At 56.6% G+C, this 15,001-nt stretch overlaps 1 protein-coding gene across 2 annotated transcripts in view; it reads left to right on the plus strand.

Annotated features, from left to right (window-relative positions):
• Positions 1-15,001, plus strand: part of BCAS4 (breast carcinoma amplified sequence 4) — a 55,909-nt gene that overhangs the window by 22,675 nt on the left and 18,233 nt on the right. The window contains exons 3-4 of one of the 2 annotated variants that reach the window (XM_036064678.2): positions 1,864-1,965; positions 6,623-6,757. In XM_036064678.2, coding sequence (XP_035920571.2) covers positions 1,864-1,965; positions 6,623-6,757 — 237 coding nt within the window. The remainder of the gene's footprint in view (positions 1-1,863; positions 1,966-6,622; positions 6,758-15,001) is intronic. The other variant, XM_036064683.2, reaches the window with a different exon arrangement.

The following is a 15,001-nucleotide window of genomic DNA, read 5'->3' on the forward strand; positions in this document are numbered from 1 at the left end:
CGGAGGCCGGGCGGCATGATGCCAGATGCCACCCTCTCAGGACCTGTCTGTGCCCTTGTGGGGCCAGGACGTGGGACAAGAGTGTACCCAGGACAGTGACTTGGAGCCAGGTGCCCAGGGAGATGGCAGCACCGTGACCAGAGGAGGGGGACCAGGAGGGAAGAGTTTGGTTTTGGACACTCAGGGAATGGGGTCGCTTCTGAGACCCAGGGCACATCCTGAAGGACGATGGGAGCAGAATTCCAGGAGAACCACAGGAAGCCTCATGTGTTAGGCAGAAAAAGGAGGAAAAACAGATAGTTCTGCAGGCATTTTTGAAATTAAAATTTTGTGCTGAGTTGTCACTGTGTTAGTTATCTATTGTTGGTTAACACACTGTCCCAAAACTTTTGGTCCTCACTACGTGGCGGCGCCTGTGGGTCAGGCGTCCGTGCGGCCGCGCTGGGTGGTCCCTGTGGTCCCTGTGGTCCTCCTGGCAAGGTGTTGCTTCTGCTGGGGCAGGACCACGTCCCGCGAAGCCAGCACTTGTGTGCCTCAGTTCCTCTGTCCCTAGCCACGCGGGCCTCTCTGCCATGGCAATTGGCTGGTGATGGAGAGGCCCGGTGAGAAAGAAGATGGGGGAGGGAGAGGGAGCGTGCATGAGCTAGAGAGAGAGAGAGAGAGAGAGAGGCCAGCAAGCTGGGGGGACAGTCCTCTGGAACCCTGTCTCCAGAGTGACCGCTCTCCTCTTGGCTGAGTCGTCTCTGTTAGAAGCGAATCGCCAGGGCCGGTTCCCAGTCCAGGGGAGGGGATCCCACAGCGGGCTTGCAGCAGGTGAAGAGCAGGAGGCCGTGGTCACTGGGGACCATGTCAGGAGCTGTGCCCAACACTTGTGCCAGATGTTCTCTCCTCACCTGCATGCCAAGGAAGCAAGAAGCAAAGGCAGGCTCAGAGGAGTGCGGTGACTTGCCCAAGGTCACACAGCTCACAGTGGGTAGAACCGAACTCAGACACCAGGCTGAGTCCTGCGCCCAGCTCCTGGTGTTCCCACTGGTGTTCTGTGACTGTCCCCACACCCCCACTCCAGCATGGCTTTGGAGCTTAGCTGAAAACACAGATTCCCAGCTGACCCCAGACATAGAGGGGCCTGGGAATCAGCATTGGAAAGGTCTCCCTCAGGGGGTCCCGATGCTCCCTAGCATCTGAGAGCAACTTTCGCCGCCTCCCCGCACCGTAAGGAGATGCTAACGTGGAGATGGAATCTCTCTCTCCCACACACTGAGGGGTTAGGCTTGGTCCTTTGGCTCTTAAAGAAAATCGAGGCATAGGCGTCCGATTTCAGTGCCCAAGGGAAGGATGTGGCTTCATAAAGGTCATAGCCACTTTTGGAGCCCTTCCAGGCAGAAGCAGTGGAAACTTAAAAGAGATGCTGTGTGTGGGGGATGCTTAGCGCAGCGTCGACAGAGAAGGACGCACTCGGATACAGGAAAGCTGTGGTTTTCATTCACATTATTAATGAATGTTAGTAATTATTATCGACTTACTAGTATCATTAATTTCAGGGCAGTGAAAACTTACCTCAACTTGGGTTTAGAGAAGAGATTTTGATTTCTTTCCATTTGCTCCAGTTGAGTGGTTTGAAAATGGGGCTCTTTCGTTTGGGATTGGTGTTGTCAGGTGTTTGTGGGGGAAACAATCGGCGGTTCAGTAAGTAACACCTGAGTAGGTCTGGGGCCCGAGAGGCGGTGGGCTATCCCTGTGCAGGATGCCGCTCGGCCTCTTGACCATCCGCGAGGTCTCTGCAGACCCTGGGCGACCCGAGAGACCGGCCGGAGCCTGGGGTACCAGGGCAGAGGGCCTGATGAGCTGTTTTGTTTCTTGCAGATCAGGAGCGACACTTCACAGATCTTGGAGGAAAACATCCCGCTCCTTCAGGCCAAAGTGACAGAAATGCGTGGCATCTATGCCAAAGTGGACCAGCTAGAGGTGTGTCTGGGATCGTGAGCTTTCTTTGCGAGATCCGTGGGCTTGTTCTGGGTCTTTCATCCTCTCTTCTGAAATGCCAATCCGGTCTCGAGGACATCAGGCGTTAGACCCAGTGCAGGGGGTTGGTGGCCAAAGAGGGGCTGTGCTTACGTGGTATTTTTTTTTTTAAAGATTTTATTTATTTATTTGGCAGGGAGAGAGAGAGAGAACAAGTAGGCAGAGAGGCAGGCAGAGGGAGAGGGAGAAGCAGGCTCCCCGCCGAGCAGGGAGCCCGATGCGGGGCTCGATCCCAGGACCCTGGGTTTATGACCCAAGCCGAAGGCAACCGCTTAACCGACTGAGCCACCCAGGCGCCCCTTACATGGTATTTTTAAAAATATGACAAACACGAATTTATATAAAGTACCCCACTTAAAAATTAGGGTACTTTTTTTATAAGAATCTGACTTTTAAGCCGCTTTTGGAAATTCAGAAGCTTTAACAGCATTTAGCCCACATTTCTTTAAATACTTTAAATACTTTAATCTCAAGGTTTATTTCTCGAGGTATAAATACATGAAGTATACACATCGTAAGTGTATGGCTCAGTGAATTTTTACACACATCAACTCCCATATGAGGATGACCCAAATTGAGAAGTAGAACATTTCCAAGCCCTGGGCTGTGTTTTTGTAGAGCTAATGGCCGCCGTCCCTCAGATGGGGCCCGTGTCCTGCAGCTTACCACAATCCCCACCATGCCCTGTTGCCTCATTGCTGACTTACTTCACCCACATCTTATTTGTGGGAGCCCCAGGCTAAGCCCAGGGTATCTCATTTTTCTCCTTGCTGCACTACAAAGTCGACACCCTCATTGTCCTATCTCCCAGAGGAGGAGCATAAACTCCAGGAGGGAAGCCACTTTCCCGGGGTCCCACCACTCATGCCTTGAAGCTGGGACTTCGGCTGGCATCCGCTGGAGCCCAAGCTCTTCATCATTCCCGGGGCCCTCAGCCTGGGGTCCTGGCTCCTTACACAGTGAAGAGCCTGGGAGGCTGGGAGGAGCTTGCCGTTTAATCGCGGTCGCCTGGACAGAGGGGATGTGAGCCCCTCCGAGCTGTGGAGGAAAGGAGCGTGGCAGTCCACACTGGAGTTAGCAGAGAGTTAACATTCTTGTCAGGAGAGAATGAGGCAGGAATATAATTAAAACTTTGCCCTTGGAATAGCTGATTCATTTGAATTTTATTCCACACGTTTGACAGAGGAAAGAAAATGTGAGGATTTGAAGCCCTGGTTCTCGCCTCGTTGGGTTGGCCCAGCCCTTCCCATGGCAGGCAGTCTGCTCATGCTGAGGGCCTACTGTGTGCTGCTGCGGGGCTCTCGCAGTGGGAGAGACAGGGGCCGTCCGTGGCCGTGTTCCAGCAGGAGAGACCCGGCCACAAAGCATTCCTATAACTGTAACAAATAGCCACAGACTTAGGGACTTAACACAACACGGATTTGTATCTTAACAATCCTCCTGAGGTTGGAAGTCCAAGATGTGTCTCACAGGCTCACATTGAGCTGTCAGCAGGGCTGGTTCCTTCTGGAGGCTCTGGGGAGCCTCCGGGTCCGGGCCTTGTCCACCTTCCAGAGGCTGCCGGCATTGCTTGGCTCATGGCTTCCTCCCCACGCGTAGCTTCTTCCAGACTCTCTTTTACTCTGCCCCTGCTGCTTCCCTCTGACAAGGACCCTGTGATGACATGGGGCCCACCTGGATAATCCAGCATCATCTCCCCATTTCAGGATCTTTAATCCCATCCGCAAAGTCCCTCTGGCCCTAGAAGGTAATAGGTTCATAGGTTCTGGGAGTGAGGACGTGGACCTCCGTGGGGGCACATTTAGATGCTCGGTGAGGACCACTACTGTTCTGGTCATTGCTGCCACAGGCCGAGAGGTGAGTCTGGCCGGGGCGGCTGCTCGCTGCTCTGCCCAGTTGGCTGTGGACCCCGGGCCCTTCCAGGGAGCTCAGGACCACCCTCAGATCAGTGCTGCCTGCCAGGAGGGGCTTGGGGACCACAGGGTGACCACTCGGGCAGGCACTTGGGCCTTTCTCAGTTTTAGTATTAAAAACGAGTCCATACAGGGCACCTGCTGTGAGCCAGGGACTCGAAGTGCTTTCCTGGTAAGAAGGCGCTCCACCCGCCACCGCCCCGGGAGGAAGGTCCCATTATAGGTCCCCTTTGGCAGAGGAAGCAGGGAGGCACAGAGAGGTGAGGTGATCTGCCCACGGCCACACAGCTGGGCGGGGGTAGAGCTGGGGTGGCAGGCGTCTGCTCCTGACCGCTCCTCAGTGCCCAGTGTTGGCTCTCCTGCCTGGACCGCGCCCTGGTCTGAAGCCGGGGGGCCTTTTGCCAGAAGTGTTCGCACCTGTCAGTACTTGCCAATATGTTTGGGAACAAGGGGGCTTTCCTCTCTCCTCCCTGTCTTCCCTCCCTCCTCCTGATCATAAAAGTCGCACAGTTTCATTGTAGAAAAGACGAGGTAGGTAGGAGTCCCCCCTACTCCCAAGGCGCGGCCACCAGCGCGACAGAGGAGGTGGCCCTCCCGCTGTCCCCCCGGGCCCGTCTGTGCTGGAGCCTCCCCGAGTCAGGCCTCTCGCTGGCGGGCCCTTCGGAGGCTCTTCCAACGCCGGCAGTGCGCTTCCTCAGCGTCGCCTCACACTCCCCAGCAGACTGACGCTAGCATGGGGAGCACGGGGAGGATGGGGACGACGGGGAGGACGGAGACCGTGGGACCCTCTGCTGTGTTTCACAAGCAGATGTGCCTCTGCTGGGGGGCAGCTCCCTGGCCCCGTGGCCCCTTGTCTCCCGTCCCCCCCAAATCTCATGCGGCTCATTGGACCTTCCAGCTCTGCCCCTGCCAGAACCCTGGGGCGGCAGCGGCGCAATGGCATCTTTTTGCTCGGGCTGCTCGTGTCCGCGCCCTCCATCCAGCGGAGCCCCTACGGGGCCGCCTCGGACTCCGCACCTGATCTTTCAGGACCTACATTCTGGAGGCTGACGGATTGTGAATAAGCAGACAGGAAGTTCGGAGGCTGAGGAGGGCTAAGAAGAAGACAGGGAAACCTGGGGTCGCCACAGTGCCGGGGGCTATGGTAGATGAGGCAGTGAGGGAAGGCCTGTCTGTGGAGGGCCTGAGAGATGGGCAGGGTTCACCCCGTCAAGGACAGAGAGCAGGACCCGGCCTGGAGAGAGCAGGTGGAAGGGCCCTGTGGTGAGTGGGGCCTGCGTTTTCAGGGAACCCAAGGGAGGCCGGTGCGCCTGGTGTGTGGGAGTATGAGCGGGCAGGGCTGGGGATGGTGGGCTCCTTGTAGGCCTTGGCGGGGGGCGGGGGGGGTGCGGCATGAGCTTCCTTCTAGTGAAGGGAGGCTCCCTCGGAGGGCCCAGCCCTGAGATGTCCTCCTTCCTCTTCCTGGTGAGAGAAGCTCTCTTCCAGTCCACTGTGGGAACAAGGCAGGTAAACAGAGGTGAGGCTTTTGTGACATGGCTCTTCGGTGGCCTTAGCCATGTATGCATGCAACACACAAACACGTTGACACACATGACCACGCGCACACACTTAAATCCATGCGCATGCAGACACACACACGAACACACGCAGGAACACGTACACACGCGAACACGGGCACTCACGTGTGCTCAGTGTGCAGGAAGGCATGAAGAGATACCACAAAAAGGAGGCCGATGGGTGGGTTGAATCTTTCTGGGCCTACACAATATTATTTTTTTTTAATTGTGAATTTATTGCTAACATTGATAAAAACTGGAGACTTTTCATAAAATCTACAGGTTTTTTTTTTTTTTTTTTCAAAACGATATCTGACATTTATTGAGGTCGATATGTGCTAAGCACTTAACTGCTTAGCAAGGTTGGTATTATTTGTCTTCAGTATAGTAGTACCATCATTATTATCATCTAATGGGTAAGAAAATTGAGGCTTGTGGAAATTAAGTAAGTTGCCAGAAAGCACACAACTAGTAAGTGACGGAACCTGGATTCTAATCCACAGAGTCTGACCCCAGAGTGTTCTCTCCCTCTTCTCTCTCTCTCTCTCTGTTTTTTTTTTTCTTTTTTTTGCACCTGGGAATTTTGTATCAGAGGCCTGGAGCGGAGTGGCCCCCATGGGCTTGGACCCAGCTTTCTGGGCCATCCTAGCCTCCACTCAGCCCTCCTTCACCTGCTGGTCACCTGCCTGCACCTTAGCAGCCTCTGAGTTTGAGACTCTCTGCTATCCCCATCAACTATGAAAGTGAGCATTTTGGCAATTTCTAAAGAGCTCATCTTTAATAAAGAAGGCTCTGCAGTCTGATGGATATGCACCTGACTCCTCTCTCGGCCACTTGCTGGCCGCATGACTTTGGTCAGACGACCCGACCCCTCTGAGCCTCAGTGTCCCTCCTCTGTAAAATAGAGGCTAAAACTAGGGTCCCCATGGGGAGAAGGTGAGAGGACACAGGGGAGCCGTTACTGTTACGGTCAGGGCGTCTGAGGATGTCCCCGCTGAGCAGGCCCCGTGTGACCCCCCCGGGAGCACACACCGAGGCCAGCCCCTCTCCGCAGGCTGGAGCAGCGCGGCCAGGACTGTGTCCCAGTCCGCGGCAGATGTGGCATCCCCGGCTCTCCCTTCTCTCCGCCAGGCCTTCGTCAGGATGGTCGGGCACCACGTCTCCTTCCTGGAGGCCCACGTGCTTCAGGCCGAGCGGGACCACGGGGCCTTCCCGCGGGCTCTGCGGAGGTGGCTGGGCTCCACGGGGCTTCCCTCCTTCAGGAATGTGAGTATCTCCCCACCGCCCGCCTCCTGCCAGACCCCAGAGTGGGGAGAGGGGCTCAGGAAGTGAGAGCTCAAAGGGCATGTCTCACTTCCACAGACAGGAAATGGTGTCTGGCTGGCTGGCTGAGGGACTGCTGGCCCGGCTGGAGTGTCTCCGTCCCTCCCTTGGGCGCCTCTTCTTGCCCTGAGCTTTGAGCTTCGCTGCTGTGACCGCCTGCTTATTCATCCAGCATTTATTGAGCGCCTGCTGTATGCTGAGCACTATGGTCCTTCCGGGGTTACCGCAGTGAGCAGGGACAGCCCCTGCCCTCCTGTCCTGTCCTTATACACCTAAGGATGTGCTCAGGGTGACATTCAGAACTCAGGGTGGGTCCTCCTTCTGAAGGCACGAGTCAGCCTCCAGCCGACCAGAGGGGCTGGGGACGGTGCAGGGCCAGCCTGCACGTGGCCCTTTGTAACTTGCAAAGGCCTCGTCCCTCCACATCTCTGCTTCCCTGGGATGCTCCCTACAACCCCAAAGAAACCATCATTGTATCCGTTTTGCTGATGGGAAGACTGAGGCCAGACTGATTCTGCAGCGGAGACCTTCAGTGTTTAAGACACACCTGTCTTTGCAGCTTATTATCTGCTGGTCCCCTAGTCCAGGGGACACTGGGCAATGTCGAGATATTTTGGTTGTGAGCTGGATGTGAGGGGGGCTGTTGGCATCTAGTGGGTAGAAACCAGGGGTGATGGGGCCCCTCGGTGGGCCAGTTAAGCGTCTGCCTTCAGCTCAGGTCATGATCTCAGGGTCCTGGGATCCAGCCCCGCATCGGGCTCCCTGCTCAGCGGGGAGTCTGCTTCTCCCTGTATGCACGCTCTCATTCTCTCTCAAATAATAAATAAATAAATCTTTTTTAAAAAAGAAAGAAAGCAGGGGTGCTGTTACACACTCTGCAACGTACAGGACAGCCCCCCACGACAGAGGATTCTCTAGCTCTGCACACGAGTAGTTCCGAGGCTGAGAAACCCCGCCCGAGGCCACGTTCGGTCATTTAACAGTGGTTCCTGTCAGGTCTGTTCCAAGCGCTCCGTCTGCTGGTTTCTGTGGCACCTCGTTCTCACACCAGTCTCTGGAGGAAGGATCTTTATCATCGCCCCCACTTTACAGAGAGGGAGACTGAGGCTCTGGGAGGTGAAGGGACTTGTGGGAGGCCACACAGCCTGGTGTGATAAGGCAGGGTTGGACCCGTCACAGCTCAGCCAGCTGCCCTGTCCCGCCCCTCAGTGGGGTCTCTCACTGTTCCTAGGGTCTGCCTGGGGGTCCCCCCTCTGCTCTTCCAACCCTCTGCCTGCCCGCATATCTCCACTTGGTTGACCGTGTTCCAGGCGCTGCACCAGGCCCTTCGTGTGTGTGGACTCATTTACCTTTCCCAGCCATCATGTGCACTGGGCATCAGCGTGATTCCGATTTGGTAGGAGATGCAATGGAAGTTTGGAAGGTTTCAGTGGTTGTGGTCTTGCAGCCCACGGACAGCATTTAGCTGGTGTACTCGTTCTATTTGGTCAGGCAATGTTATTTCAACGGTGTGACTTGGGATGCCTGACTGGGCTTCCCTGTCTGGTCCCTGCCGGGAACCCGTTGCTCTGTCTTGTCTTACACCTGTGCTACTCACTTACCTGCCACCTGGTGAGTCACTGGCCCAAGGCCAGTAACAGCTAGACAGTGGCCTCACAGATCTCATGGTCTTGAAACTTCTATTGATCCTTCAGAACCGAAGTTAATGCCACCTCTTCTGAGAAGCCCTCTGGGATTGCCCCATCTCCAGACAAATGCAATCTGTCTTCCAACAATGATGATGTCAGGAGCTGCTTCTCTGTCCTCCTCTCCCTTGAGCTATGGTGACTGTTCCTTGTTAAATAGGGAACCCCCCCCCCCCCGCCTCCAATCACACAGTGCTGATGGTTTAGAAGCACATCGGGGGGAAAATCAGAGGACCTTGGCTGCCCATGCCTCCAGCAAGTCTCCTAACACTGGGGCCTGTTGGGCCCTTGGTCTTTGCACTTTCCAATCTTTTTCTGTGATCTGCAGTTGTCCCCATGTGGTTGGCACTAGTGTCCCCATTTAGAGGCAGAGACTAAAGCTGAGAGACAGAGAGATGTATCTGAGCTCGGTGCTAGGTTTGGAACTCAGGCCTGCAGGCCTCTGAAACTGGGGTTCCCCTGCCCACTGCTGGAGCAGGATCCCACATGAGTGTGGCTGGGCATGCTGGGACCTGCGCTCTCTCATCTCTACCAGACTGCGGGAGGTGGGGCCCCCCCAGGCCTACCTGCGGGGACTTGTTCCAGGAAGTGCATTCCAGCCAGGGGTGGTGAGTCATTCAGCAACCCAGCATGTTAAACTTGGCCCCAGGAGGGCTTTGTCTGGGGCAGGTGGTGCCCGTCAGTGTGTGCACGCGCGTTTATGCAGACCCAAAGATGTCCAGGGCTCTACCTGCACTGAGGGTGTGAGCTGGAGGAGTCCTTCTAGAATAATGATCGTCACAGCTTGTGGTGGGGCCCTGACTGCAGGCACCAGCCATTCCCACCCTGTGAGGTAGGTCCAGTCGTTGTCCTGATTTTACAGAGGAGGAAACTGAGGCACCAAAGAGTTGAATTGCTTGTCCACCCAAAAAATCGTGAAGCCGGGATTCAGATCTGCGAGTGAGGCCTGGGCTCAGGGCCGGTAACCTGCGCCACTTGGCCCTGCATCCTCGCTGTGCCTAGTTCTGCCCCTGGGACCACTGTCTGGGAGACGGGGGTTCTCCTAGAGTGCAGGGGTGGATTCCCCCAAAGCCAGGATTCCACACTGGCTCCAGCCGATTCCTCTCAGTGAGTCCACAATAGGCCTTCCTCCCCTCCCCTGACAGTGTGAAGCCCCCCCCCAGCCCCAGATTCCATCTCCTGCCCTTACCCACCCTCTTCAGACTCCCTCCGAGGGTCCCCGAGGTCCCCATGGAGTGAAGAGTGGGGCAGGGGTTTCGGGGCTCCCTTGGCCCCGTGGGAATGCTGGCAAGGGATCTTGTCCCCATAGGGTGAGCTGTAGCACTCCCCTGAAAGCCCACCACCCATCACTGTGCCCCCATGACCCTTCCAGAGTCAGGGGAAGGGTGGGGACCCTCTCGTGGGGCCCAGGAGGGAGGGCCGTCAGCTTTCACCCCTGGAGCTGGGCAGGGGCCTTTTGGGGTATGTTTTTCCCCCTTCCTGCTAGCCCATGAGCTGAAGCAGGAGTTCCTGGGGAGGGCAGGGGGGGCACGGAGAGAAAATTGGTCCTTGTTTTTATTAACTTGGCCAGCCCCACCTTCCCTCCTTCCTGCCCTCCTCCTTCTCCCTCCTCCCTCACTTTGCAGATGTAGTGGGAGGCCCAGGGAGGGTGCAGGGCAGCTGGGCCAGGGTCTCCCCGCACCCCAGGAACAGGGCCAGGAAGTAGTCCGCCCACCCCCGCACCCAGCACCAGGGACCCGGACCGGCGCCTGCCCATGTGACCGTGCCGGGCTGTGGCCTGGGCTGGCCTGGCGGGGCCTGGGGGTGCCAGCCCGAGGATACACCACCTCCTTACGAGCTCCCCTGAAACCCAGGCCTTTTCCTCTGACCTGAGCTGCCGGAGAAGCAGGCCGTCGGTCCACAGGCTGAGATGAGGGCTGGCCTGGTACCCCAGGCCCTCTGTGCCCAGGTACAAGAATGTACGTGGTCCGTGCCATGATTTTAATGCTGATGCACATGTGTTTATCGGACAATGGTCTCTATCTTCATGCTGTACTATGTAAAAGTTTCCCATTACACTTTTATATTGTTTTTTACGGTGTTCCAAGATTTTTAACTTGTAGCCTTTAAGCATTGGACTTCTCTCTTGCTGTAGCTAGACCCCATCTCCGGCATGTTTTAGCTGTGTGTCCGTGGGCAGGTCCCTGAGCCTCTGTGAGCCTCAGGCCACTCAGCTGTTGGTTCACGGGCGGCAGGCAGCAGGACCAGGGAAGCTCAGCTTGACGGGAAACGGGTTTGGTGTTTGATGCAAAGTGACGAGGAATAGTGGTGGGAAGAGAAAGGAAGGGAAAGACTCCAGAACTCTCCGAAGGACGGTTCTGATGCTGAGCATCGGCAGATCCGAAAAGCCAGCTTTGCCTGGAAATGAATGGAGTGACCCGGGACAGACTGTCCAATCGTTCAGTGGTCTGCAGGTATCGTGGCGATGGTGACACAGAGCCAGCCCTGCGGTGGCACGCACTGTTCGCAGCTGGTCAACGCCCCAGAAGGTGGGGGGAGGGGTGCTGCTTTTATCACCTTTGCACAGGCGAGCAAACTAAGGCACAGAGAGGTTAAGTAACTTACCCAAGGTTACACAGCGGGGCATCAGGATATGAACCCGCTTTCTCAGCGCTGTCCTCCATTGCCTTGGGAGAGAGCTGTGATCTCCTCCCCCAGAAAGCTTGTGTCTAGTGGAAGAATACAGGCAGTGACCAAATCCTAAGAAAATTCAGTACATAGTCATTTCAAAAGGGGACCCTGGCTTGCTCTGAGGGAGCCAAGGACGGCCTCCAAGGAAGGGCCCCATTAGCTGGGACCTGGATGATGAGGAAGTCAGTGTGATGTTAGAGAAAGGGTGCACAGAGGCCCTGAGGGGGGACAGGGGACAGCACGCGCGGCAGAGCAATGGCAGGATGTGCAGTGTGGCTTGGCCTAGTGAACAAGGGGGAGAGTTGGGGGACATGGGGTCACGGCCAGGTTAGGCAGGGTCTCGGGCCACACACAGGTGTTTAACACAATTTTGAGGGCAATGGGGAGCCATGGAAGGGTTCATAGCAAGGGAGTGACGTGGTAAGTCCGTTTTGCTTGGAGAACCGCCAGGCTCCTTCTGTCCCCTGAGCTTGGGCTGGCATCCAGGGTCGGCCGTGCCGTGTTGAGACCTGAACAGTGTCGTGTGAGAACCAAGTGGGGTGAGTGGTACCCTCCGAGCTCCTGGGTGCAGTTGGTAGGAGTGAGAGTCCTCAGCCTAGAAACGTCCCATGCGGTATGCCCTGAGCTCGCTGGAATCCTCACCTCCCTGGGCCTTGTGGGGTTCCAGAGACCCCACCTGAACAGGTGGCCGTCGGCTCGGGTCAACACAGGGGGCCCCTCACACCTGGAGATCTTTCTAGGCGTGTGCGGAACTGGAAGTGTGAGCTGGAGCCATGGGGCCTTGGGCCTGGGAAGGGCATGGGAGACCATGTGAGGTGTCCCTTGGCCCAGGCCCCGTCACAGCCCCGTGGCCACCCTCCCTGTGTCCTGCTGACCAGGCCTTCCCATCTGCACCCATGCCCGGAGGCACAGAGAAGCCTCGCTGATTTGTTTGGTTTGGTTTCCGTCGAGCCAAAACGTCTTGTTCAGGAGGTGTCATTTTGATTAATTTTCTGGTGGATAAGAGTGTGATGCTTTCCAAGGAAATCTCTTTGGCTAACAGCAAAACCACTCGGGGCCAAGTGGTGACACCCACACAGAGCCAGGCTGCCCGGGTGGACTGCAGCCCGGCCCGGCCCCCCGGCCCCCTCTCGGCCAACAAAGGCCCACGGGCGGCCTGGCAGCGTGCAGGAGCGCGTCTGCCGCCGAGACACCGTGAGGACTAGCGGGACCCGCGGCGACGGTGGAGCCCGCGCCTCATCAAAAGGGGGACAGATTGGGACGCCTGGGTGGCTCAGTCGTTAAGCATCTGCCTTCGGCTCACGTCATGGTCCCAGGGTCCTGGGATCGAGCCCCACATCGGGCTCCTTGCTCAGTGAAGAGCCTGCTTCTCTCTCTCCCTCTGCTGCTCCCCCTGCTTGTGCTCTCTCTCTCTCTGACAAATAAATAAATAAAAATCTTTAAAAAAAAAAAGGGGGGACAGATTGTCTGGCAGCTCACTGGCATCCTCACTGGAATGAGGTGATGGCCAAGTGTGACCCGATTTTCCTATTTTGGAGAGAGAGCTGGACCTCGAGAGTCTTCTACGAACCTTCTGGTGTCTAAAAGTCAGCAGCGAATGTTTCTAAATGGGAAGCGCTGTGGGAAAAATCCGTGGCCCCCATGGCTTGTGTCTAGCATACTCCCCAGCTCTGAACTTTAGGCTGATGGCCCGTACCTCCTCAGAGGTTTTTGGAGGCAGGGCAGAGTGAAGAGGCATCTTCTTTCCCTCTCTGCGCCGGCCCCAGCGGGGGCCCTTCAGCCCTCAGTAGCAGCGTGACTACCAGCCTGCAGTTTTCGTGAGCATCTACTATGGCTCCGACGATTGCAGTTCTATGGAGCACATATACGAAGGGCTTTCTGTGCCCTGTCTCTGCTTCCCGTAACAACCCCAGAGGGAGCTGTTGTTATCCCTGTTCACTGGGGAGGAACCTGAGGTTCAGAGGGGTCTATATACTTGCCCAGGGTCACCGGGCATAAGTGGCAAAGCCAGGATTTGACCCCGCTTTGACCTTGGTCGGTGTGTCTGTTCCCTCCCTCTGTGCTCTTTCTAAGGCCTGGGACCACAGCCTCAATGGTCACGGTCGTACACGGAAGATCCTTAGGTCAAATCTGCCCTACCAACGTATGTTCTTTGCCCAGCGTGGGGGGTGTGTGTGTGTGTTTAATCTGAATGAGTTGCCAGCATTTAAAAACCACATTTCACATAAGCATCTGTACTTGTCTTCTCTTAAAAGAACAGAGGTCTGGGCTCCTGAGCAGCATCCCTGCCATCTGGCCCAAGTCGCCCATGCTGGGTACCTGCCTCTGGGCCTTTGAGGTTCCCACCCAGGTGGAGCACGTAGTAGGTGTTCAGGAAATATTAATCAGTGGATGCTCTTCAGGCTTCCATGGCCCTTGATGGCCTCCCCCGATTTCTCAGGAGGCGGTCTCCAGGCCCTGCAGAGCTGGGATGAGAGTCCCGGCCTTCCCCTCTCCCCTGCAGCCTGGGGCCGCCTCTTGGGTTTTCCTGGAGGTAATGGAGGCTGTGGGCGGAGCAGCCCTGCCCAGGCGGGCCTGTAGGAGTCAGCAGTGCCAGGCTCGGTGTCTCCTCCCCTCCAGCTCGCTTGCTCTGTGCACCCCCGGCTCCCTCCCCACCCAGCCCAGCAGAGGGAGGGAGGGAGGGAGGGAGGGAGGGAGGGAAGCTCTGGCTGGCTGGGGACGCCTCCCCCTCCCTCAGCCCAATCCCCCTGGAGGGGTGACTCCCGGAAGGAGGCATGGCTTGGCTGGGGCTTTATCTGGCGGTGGAGGCCGAGCCAGGCACCAACACAAAGAAGGCAGAGGAGACTCCAAGGCTCCTTCTCCCCGGCCCTGAACTGGCCTCTTCTTCTCCTTCTGTCCCATCATCCCTTGCGGTGGAAATGCAACATGAGCAGATGGCAAATACTAACGCAACAATGGAGGGCTGAGTGGCGCTTGGTCCCCAGCCCCCCTATTCACCAGCCACTCCCCTCCCCACCACCACCAAACTGGCCCTCCGTGAGCTACATACTCACACGGTCATGGATCTATTTGACTCCAGATATTTGGTGGCATGTGTGCTGGGGAGGGACCGGGGGCTCCTGGCAGGCTGGTTTGCGAACCAGATTCTTTTTTTTTTTTTTTAAAGCATTGCATTCTTGTTGAGATTTTGAGGGTGACTGAGAAGAAAGTTCCTTTCGACAAGGAGGGGTTTCTGTTTCACGGGGGCTGCTCGTTGAAGCCCATGTGGGAGCATTCCAACTTCTCCCGGGTGGGCGCGCAGTGAGCCCTCTCCAGCGCCGCCACCATCAGCTTTGGCGTCCACCATCGGCCTTGCTGTGACCGCAGCATCCCCGGGGCTGGTGGACACCGTGCCCTTTGCACATGCTGGTCCCCTCCTGCCTAGGATACCCTCCCTGCACCCTGCCTGGTAATGTTGATTGATTGCTCGAGGCCAAGTGGAATGTTACCACGTCTGGGAAGCTGCCCGTGTACCCCCGGGCCAGTATTCCTTGGGGCTCCCCATTTCCTGTCCATCCCCTGGTGTCTTAGCACCTCAGGGTGTCATCTGCATCTTCACCTGTTGTTCCCCCAGACTGAGTTTCTCAAGGGTGGGGACTGTCTTATCTTTGACTTAATGGTAAGCAGCCCGAGCGCTCTGGGCTCTTCTTTGGACCAGCGGGAGCCAGCACTTTACCTGGGTTCATCCTCATGCCCACCTGTTACACAGGTACTGTTACCATTTCTGCGGGACAGATGAGGAAACTGAGGCTCAGGAGAGTTAGAACATTTGGACTTCACCAGGAATTGGTTC

The sequence above is a fragment of the Halichoerus grypus genome, chromosome 10 (genome assembly GCF_964656455.1).
Source record: "Halichoerus grypus chromosome 10, mHalGry1.hap1.1, whole genome shotgun sequence".
NCBI classification, from domain to species: Eukaryota; Metazoa; Chordata; class Mammalia; order Carnivora; family Phocidae; genus Halichoerus; species Halichoerus grypus.